Below are 10000 nucleotides of genomic sequence, written 5' to 3'. Positions count from 1 at the left end.
AAACGCAACAGACAAATAAAAATGAAAAACGTGATCAACATTGAGATGGGGCACATTTTGCGAAGGAAGCCGGCCGCTGGATATACTTAGATGGCAGCTTCTGGCAATAAGCCAAGGACAGCCGGTCGCTCATCTGATCATCCTTATTCTCTCTCTCTCTCTGCTCATTCCAGTAAGAAGATTATGCCATCCTCACACCCACTCTTACCTGCTGGGTCTCAGAAACCAAACCCCTCCGCCCCCCGACCCCCCCAAAAAAACCACCCCGGCCTCCACCCAGCCGTACGGCCCATCCGTCCTCGCAGGGCGCAGGCTTGAAAGTGAGAGTGCAGCGGGTAATTGGACTATCATCCACTTCGACTGTCTGTCTGTCTGTCTGTTCGTCTCTCTGTCTACCTTCCCAGTTGAATTTTCAACCATTCATGGAGTTCTCTGAAATGGAATCCCCCTCCCCGTCCTCCCCCTCCCCCCCCCTCCCCCAGGAAAGACAAACATCAGCCGAATCATATATTACTGGTGACAAAACGGCAGAGACTGATCTCTAAAAAGGACCCCCGAACTCAAGTCATGATCACTAACGGGAGACATTATTGATTGATGATAAAAGAGAAAACTCACAGGTTATCCGTAATCAAACAAAAGTAGGCAGTCATGTTCTCTGTAGTTTTTGTCCCAACCATCCCTTTCCTTCCGGGACAAAAACTATTTGATGAACCAGCAACTGACACGACACGACAGCGTGGCCATGACTGTCATGATGACGGACATTAGCAGCTTAATGTCAGACAGACAACTAAAACGATAACCGTATAGATAAATTATCGCTCCTAGTGTGTGTAAATAGCTAAATACTGATGACAGGAATGATCTTCGGATGGTATTCCTGGAAAGATAACCACTTTTGCATTAAAATTTTACAAAGCAATTTCTCCCGTAGCGGTGTCAAGGAGGTGGTGCCCCATAGGGGGGTAATGCCGTCAATGCACCTCGTACGGTGCAATGTAGGCATTATTTAAGGTTCTTTGCAGCGTCCCTTCGGACCCCAGCTGCAACGAATTTCATCCTTTTACTGTACCTCCTTTCATATTATCTTTCTTCCATCTTACTTCAACCTTTTCCTAACAACTGATTCATTGTGCAACTGCGAGGCTTTCCTCCCGTTACACCTTTCAAACCTTTTCTCTGTCAATTTCCGTTTTAGCGCTGAATGGCTTTAGTTGCCCCTGTGCTTGGCACTATGACTAAACCTAGAAATCAATCAAGTCGAGGAGGTGGTGAGAAATATGAAGCGCAGAATCTTCCTAGAGAGACGGGTGACTCTCGGCACCAATCAATCAAAGGACAACGTCTCGATTGCAGAGCAAATCTGACGTCAATTCCTACGCTGAGCCTCGATGAACCTGACTGTTAATTAGGAGTGAAGGAAGGAGGAGGAGAAAGGGAGGTGATGACTTAAGAAATGAGAGTGATGTTCAGCCTCGTCTTGAAATATGCGCACCGTCACCCTGGCAGCACCACCTTCCCCGCAAAATCAATTACGTCTCTCTTCGTTATGACTTCGTTAATGGACAGTTAGTTCCTCCCTCGATGTCTGTTATGCCGCAAATCTTTCATATCTGAAAGCCGATGCCAACGCACGTCAGCCTCAAACAAATCCTTGGCGCACGTTCGCGTTTTTCGACCTTGGTGCAACCAAGTCGGCTTCCTTTGCCTGTTTTTTCCGCCAAGGTCAGAGAGAGTAACAGCAGGCCAAATTATTTTGCACCCTCGCTGGGTTAAGCATGGCTCCCTTATCTTCTCACACCAATTTCATTCGACAAGAACTTCGTTACTTACTTGCGTGTCATTTTAAGCCTACAAAAAACAGGATAATATTCTATGATATTGATATTATTATATATATATCTAATATCTAATTATATTTATCTATACATATATATATATACACACATATATATACAATGTGTGTGTGTTTATAACGCTCCATACATAATATATACTATACTAACACAACACACGTAAGGGGCAGGCATCTGATTATTCTCCTAAAGGTTCAGTATCTCGGTTCGTCTACGGTGATTTGCAATGTCAGATTTATTGACTTCAGAAATTTTGAAACAAAAAGGTCTACATTAATGCAATAATTTATAGCTCACATAAAACCACGACCACTACATACTAGCATTTCCTTAGGAGATCTTGCATGGCTTTCCTGTCCCTCAAGAAGCTCAAAGATAGATAACAGATATTGGACAAAAAGCAAATCATCAACCGCCTTCATTCCCCTTAACATAATTAAGTGAAAGACCACACACTAAATAACAATGCACATGCAACAGGCTCATTTTTCATTGACATCAAAGCAGACCTGCTTTCGATTCAGGACAGTAACTACCGGTTTCCGATCATTGCATGCAACTACAATTATGCAGCACAAAAGTTCATTACCGTTAATGAAGGGCCACCTCCTCTAGATTACCTGCTGGAATTATGGAGCACAAAAGTTCATTACCGTTAATGAAGGGCCACCTCCTCTAATTACCTGCTGGAATGAAGGCCACTAATTATGATGATATTATCGTGCCTTCCGTTCATTCACTTCCTGGTTTTTCATCGTTCATTCTTAAACATATCCAGTAATAGCAATTTTATCTATCTGAATGTAATAAATTTATATATATATATATATATATATATATATATATATATATATATATATATATATATATATATATATACATACATACATATATATATATGTGTGTGTAAAAACTACATCATTTTACATACTCTGTAATGAATACATACAACATATTTTCGAGGCTACAGGTGTTACACTTCTAATCCTCAGACAGTATTTTGGGATGAGGTCTCACATATCCTATACTCCTCCTCTATCATCAGAGGAATAGCGGGTCCTATAACTGCTCCGTGCTTAGCCGGAATTTGAAGAGAGGCCCTTTGACTAGTGATGCGAGCATGCTACCGCTGACAACATAAACTCCCAAATATTATGTTTAAGCATTCAAAAATACATTCTAAGTCTAGCTAAAAACAACCTGGCAGGCTTTGGAAAGATCTACCCTTAAGGTGACCTTTGACCCGTAATGCAGCACAGAGTGAAACCACTTCACTTTCGCTTATTTCACTGACCTAAGCGTCGATAACCGCAGTACTTTGCGCCGATCTCTCTCTCTCTCTCTCTCTCTCTCTCTCTCTCTCTCTCTCTCTCCAAGATAAAGCTGTTTCCCCACTAAGAGGGTTTACCCCACGATAAAGAAAAAAAAACAAGTCAAAGGTCACTTCTATGCTACTATTTTCTGTAAATGGCCCCTGTACGCTTATTTCATATAAACAGAGTTCATCTTATGAACAATAATATTAATAAGTAATGTTAATAACTTCAATATTATTATATATATATATATATATATATATATATATATATATATATATATATAGTACTAAATTTGAAAGTGGTTGCTTGAAACCAGATACACAGCATGGGAGGGTGGAGAGATACCAAAATCCTTTAATCTAATTATTTATTTCGCTGACCGTTTCAGGACCATGAGTCCCATTTTCAAAAAATAAATGGGACACATGGTCCTGAAACGTCAGCGAATAAATAATTAGATTAAAGGATTTTGGTATCTCTCCGATGATATAATATATCTTATAATTATAATATTATATATATCTATTTAAAATTAAAAAATTATATATTATATATAATATAAATAACATTATATATATATAATTATATATCTATAATATAAAGGGACAAAATACTTTGGTGATACGTAGTACCAGAGTAAGGGCAGCGGAGGGGGTATGGATATTGCTAACAAGATCTCTGTAGTGGTTTATTAAGCGACTATAAATGTTTATCACTGAGGCCGTTTCCATCTTACTGTCAAAAAATGACTTGTGGAAAAATTACCAGTTCATATTATTTCCTTGGCCATTGATCATCACCTACTAAAATCAAAACATATTCAGTTTCAGTATTGATCAAACCCAACATGATTACCTTCGCTCATCCGAAAACACTAGCATATGGAAACAGTTATTATTATTACTTTATTACATCTCACATCTTGAAACTCTGTCATTTAAAGACCAGGAACCTGAAGCACTTCAGTCGCCAGTGAGCAACTCTACCCGATTATATACGACACCAGTTTTAAAGTTAATCATCAGTAGCCGTGGAAATCCCGCCCTTGCCCATACAACTTTTGCCATTAAAGGGAACAGTCAGGGAACCAACGGTGCCTGTGGAGAGAAACTCGAGACACTGACCACTTTCCTTCTTTCGTCCACTAGCTTGGATTAGTGTCAGCTAACCTGCATCTCTCTCTCTCTCTCTCTCTCTCTCTCTCTCTCTCTCCAAAAAAGCAGGAAAGAAATTTACAATGTGTCCTTTTGAGAATTAGTTTATTATGAAGTCCAGGGTATTAAAGGTTATTGACACAGTTACTCAGAGAATACCCTTGAAAAGATTATCCTTCAACATTCCAAAACTGGTGAAGAGCACAAGTGCTAACAGAGCAAACTATTCTCTCTCTCTCTCTCTCTCTCTCTCTCTCTCTCTCTATCTATATATATAAAATATATATCTATATATTATAGTTATATAATTACATTATATATATATAATATATATATATATATAATATATATATAATTGGAAATATCGATTTTCATAATGCTCAGGGAATCAAATTCAAAATCTCCTAGCTCCTTAAGATACTGATAAAAAAAATAATATAGGTTAGTTTTTCAAAGTCCATTACGTGGAAAACCAGTATATTACGTTAAAACTGCAGACACCTACGTTTACACTATTGCTATTTCGAAAGAATAAGAACTTCCAAAATGGACACAGCCTTTTCAAGAAAACAAAGATTGATTAAAAAAAATTAATAATATACGTGAGTTTGATCTTTGCAAAAATCCTAAAAATGCAAACAAGTTCAAGTAGTTTCAGACGCAACAAAGGCCCACTTTGCAACCCTTAAAAGCGGGACCAAGGATTCGTGTCCAAATGAAGCGAAAACCGGAGCAACGCACAGTTTGGATAGGCCCAGTTTGAAAATTTGCATACTTAGAAGGGGCTCCACTATTAAAATTTGCATATTTTGAAGGAGCTAAAGTTTGAAAAGCTGCATACTTGGGTAGGGAGATAAAAGGAAACGAATGAGAAGCAAACGGAAGCGAGCCACGCACTCAATAGAACAAGTGCACCAGTCCCCCCATAGTACAAAGCACAACACATTTGAGCAGTAGGCTCTTTAGGGCCTAACCTGTTTTAAAAATGCTTATGAAAGGAAATCACTCAGCTAAACAAACAAGAAACAGGTTGAACCTAAACATATCATCATGTCCTCCGCAGTAAGGAAGGTAGTACCAGCAAACAATGCAGTTGTTGACTGTGGTGGCCCACGACTAATACTAGTTCGGGATTTTGCTCCTTAGGCAACTAGTATGAACCAGATGGGAGCAGGAATCTTCCCAGCAAGAAGTCACTTGTCATCAAGACTTCATAATCACTCATATATTATCCCAAAGTTATTAACTTTCCACGTCCATCACATCTCTTGAGTTAGTGACAAACGAAATGCGCATCCTTTCTGAGCCAATACTGATATGAATAATACTTATGATAATATTGATGGGAACAATGTTGAAAATGATATTGATGAGCATAGAGCAAACAATTGTTTTATTTTCTTTTTTTAATTGGATCGTATGCTTTCCAAACCAGTACAGATCCGTTTATGAATAACTTTATAGGGTGCAATTATTAATGCGTTATATTTAAGAGCATGGGAAAATGAAGAAAAAATTTACCATAACAAATTCAATATATTTTTCTGCGGAAGATTTTAAGCAAGTTTACCTTGTTCCCGGAGCATATGTGCGTATCTTGAATAATAATAATAATAATATAATAATAATAATAATAATAATCAATAATATAATAATAATAATAAAATTACTAAAAGCAAGTTTCTAAACTCTTCTCAGGAAAACTACCATCAAGTTCCGCTGATATTAACTTAAACTTAAAAACTGAGGAGGTAATACACCGTTAAGGTGTCCGAAAGTCTTTGTTTTAATCCAGCTTATTAAAATTATTGTAGAGTTTAAATGTAAAAAAAAAAAAAAAAAAAAAAAAAAAAAAGCAATAGTATCACGCCGTAACGGTAGATTTCTCGATTCCTGAAACTTCAAATATACTTTTGCTCGATGTATTTTGCTCGTCCTTGCTGGCTGGGTGACTTAACGTAATTGTTCACATAAAAATCTCAAGGTGCTTGCTCTGACAATTCAGTAGCTTTTTATCTTGCATGAAGTTGCGCAAAAACTGCCATACAAGTGCGCCTCTCTCTCTCTCTCTCTCTCTATCTCTTTTCTTCCGTCTCTCTCTTCTTTCTCTCTCCTCATCTCTCTGTATAATATAGATTTATTATATATATATATAGATATCTATATATATAATGTACTATATGATATATATGTATATATATATTTATATATATCATATATATATATACGTGTGTGTGTATGTATGTATATATATATATATATATATATATATATATATTATATACATATATATATATATACATACATATATATGTGTGTGTGTGTATAATATATATATATATATATATAATATATATATATATATATATATTATATATATATATATATATATATATATATATATATATATATATTATATATATATATATATATATATTATATATTCTATATATATATATAATTATCTTCATAGCTGATGAATTTTAGTAACTCAGTTTTACCAAACATTACCCATTGATCTAAAGACGGTCATTAACACAATTTTCCATTTACTTACCGCTGGCTGGACAAAAACGTACAAAAATCTGAGTCTACTCCTTCCCAGTCTTATAATAGGGACAACACATTAACAAGCAGTTACATCACCTCATTATATGACGAATGAATCTGATACTCTGCTCGGAAGGCTGTCATTACAGTCATTTCCAGGAAATACATTCAAATTACATCCCGTTATGGATAACGTTAACCGCATGCGCTTACCATTTCCTCATTCAATACACTCTTCAAGGCATTCTTGCTTCAGGACGCTTTGCTGCTCTCATGATCTGACCTCGTTAACATTGTGAGGTTTCTGCGTACGCGCGCACACCGCATACACACATGCTTTCAAACAAAATGTTGAATGTGTGGTGTTCCTCAAACACTCGGCAGCAAGCGCACCTCCAGAGGCGAGTGAAATGATGTGTATTATATTAATATATATATATATACATATATCATATATACATATATATATATATATATATATATATATATATATATACATACATATATATATTTACTACCTACTGAGATGGTCTCGTTGTAAGAGTTCACTGAATCAACATGTACTCTGTCAGGTGCAGACTGAAAAAACTTGTCTCTTGACTGGGCACTTTCTCGTTTTTCTTGAAATGGAAGATTGCAGTCAGAGTATGAGGTCACTGCTATAGACAGAGATATCAGTTTATTTATATCTCATCCAGTATGATCAGCTTGAATAAAATCGAGAAGATTAAAAATTGCTTTTCATAGTTTGAATTCCCAACCTGATCGTGCGAGACAAACAATATACAAATAGACGCACTAGCATGCGCACAACGCAGAAATTAGGAACAACTGATATATTTGACATCTCTTCATTCTGAGTAATAACTTAATCCATTTCTATTTCTTTCTCCATTGCAGAGTCGTTGCAAGGTTTCTGAGATCGGGTGACCTAACAGGATGCGTGGCTGGTTCGACGCCTTCAGGTCTGACGGAGGCCCAACCCTTTACGCCTACAGCAACCGCACCAGTGTCACCGGAGATGTGCCCACTATCACCATCTGCCTCTTGTTCCTCACCATCTTCCTAGCTTTCATCACCATCTTCCCCGGAGTTCGGAGGGAGGTAAGGTGGATAACTACTGCCACTAAGACTGAAACGAACACCCCCCCCCCTCTTTTCCCCCTTCTCTCTCTCTCTCTCTCTCTCTCTCTCTCTCAAAGTCACGCGTTAAAGGTCTCGTGAGCAGAACCTATGCCACGTCTCGTTAAATCGATTTCTCTCTCTCTCTCTCTCTCTCTCTCTCTCTCTCTCTCTCTCCTTTTCTTTTCCGATTCCTACTTTTCAAGATGACTTAAGAGTGTAATAAATATTTCCTATTTCTAAGGCGATGTCACCGACGGGATTCATGACGAATGAACTCGTCCAATGCGTAACTTCGACTGCCTTTGATGCTCAGTATGATATTCCCATCTAAAATGTTCCTGCGTGAAAACTAAATGTCTGAAAATAGTTGAACATAAAATATAAGAGAAATAAAGTAAATCCAACACAATTTATCAGTGGACTTCAGTGAGAGGTGGTTCTGAGTTATTTCAATTCACTTTTTACAAACTTTGAGGATAAGAGTAGCTGAATGCAGCCATAGTCAGTGGAGTCAAGATCTAAGTTGGAGTCTAGAGAAGAGGCACTTCTCCATCAGGAGAGACATCGGCCCACCTCACGAAATGCGGAAATGAACAGAAATAAAGACTAAGCAGAAGCTGTTCGGAATGCAAAGTCAAAATTTGAGTTGTTGAGGATATTTCAGTTTGTTACTGATGTTAATGATCATTAGTAGATAGCTGAAGTAGACCGCTGAGTGAAGAAAGATTAAATCTGCAGTGTTGTTGACCCTAAAACATCCCAGAGAGGTTGGGAGGAAGGGAGGGAGGGAGGGAGGGAGGGAGGGAGGGAGGGGTGCCGTTTGTCAGCACCGTACCATGAAGAAGGACAAACGGAGAAACTGATTTCTTCGGAAACACGAAACCGACTTCGTAACTATGCGTGACATGACTCCACCCATTTTGCGCATTGTGTAATTGTTGCCGTCGAGAGGCGCGCTTGCGCTTCGAGCAGGTCTCTCAAAACAGACGAGTTTTGCTCTCAAAGATGCTTTCACAGCGCTTACATTTACTCGTAGTGCTCTCACCCACTTTCTTTCAGCAATACTGAAAAAAAAAAAAAACTTCCAATTTCATTGAATACGCATTTCAACGTAGTCAACGATCATTTTGGTTCTCATGATATCATTTTGGTCTAAAATGACGGGTTACTGTATACAATAGATCGCACAGGACTTTGATATCAACAAGTCTCCCCTCGAGCGTCATTATAAATACACGCTCTGTGAAAAAGCTTTAACAACACATTTACAACATAATTTTTACCATAAGACAATGAACCGTTCACAACGAGCAGCGGACAATGAAAGTATATATTACAGACACACACACACGAGCAAGCGAGGCAAGGAGAGTAACCCCCACCCAAAAAATGGACTCCACTCGCAAAGAAGAGCTGTAGGCTTAAATAACTGTGCCTTCCATGACAGATTTTTTTTTTTTTTTTTACCATTCGTCATTTTAACGAATTTTAGATTCCCCATGACTGGTAAGAAAGAATGAAAGGATAAAGTCACTTGCAGCAATAAAGAATGAAACACTAATATATTTACTATGTATGACGAAATAAAATCCAAATATACAATCCACCAGTTTTTATAAATAACGATTAAAACTTATTTTTTTGGCCTTCATTCATCACTGATCCAGTATCACTAAAGGTCGTTCTCTCATTTCTTTTGCAGCGATTCTCGACTTTCTGCACAGTAACCCTCAGTCTCCTCGTTGGCACCGTTATCCTAGGTAAGTCCTACAGATATCTCATGTGAATCTCTTCCTGTCCTTTCCCCCTCGGCGGCTTTGCTTCGTGAATTTCGCCCTTTGCTTTCTCCTCTCCTTCTTTACTAATTAGTAGTTTTGTCTAACACTTTTTACTCGAATATTTACTTCTAATATTTTTTTCTTTTGAATCCTGTATTACTTATGCTGTCTACACACACACACACACACACACACACACACACACACACACACAC

General features: G+C 37.7%; 1 protein-coding gene across 4 annotated transcripts in view; it reads left to right on the top strand.

Annotated features, from left to right (window-relative positions):
• Positions 1-10000, top strand: part of LOC135215290 (dual oxidase maturation factor 1-like) — a 118628-nt gene that overhangs the window by 93919 nt on the left and 14709 nt on the right. For all 4 annotated transcript variants that reach the window (XM_064249834.1, XM_064249833.1, XM_064249835.1 and 1 more), the window contains exons 2-3: positions 7783-7986; positions 9710-9767. In XM_064249834.1, the coding sequence (XP_064105904.1) occupies positions 7822-7986; positions 9710-9767 (223 nt within the window). In that variant the 5' untranslated portion in view covers positions 7783-7821. The remainder of the gene's footprint in view (positions 1-7782; positions 7987-9709; positions 9768-10000) is intronic.

This window comes from Macrobrachium nipponense, chromosome 5 (genome assembly GCF_015104395.2).
Source record: "Macrobrachium nipponense isolate FS-2020 chromosome 5, ASM1510439v2, whole genome shotgun sequence".
NCBI classification, from domain to species: domain Eukaryota; kingdom Metazoa; phylum Arthropoda; class Malacostraca; order Decapoda; family Palaemonidae; genus Macrobrachium; species Macrobrachium nipponense.
This window is presented reverse-complemented; position numbering and strand designations above follow the sequence as displayed.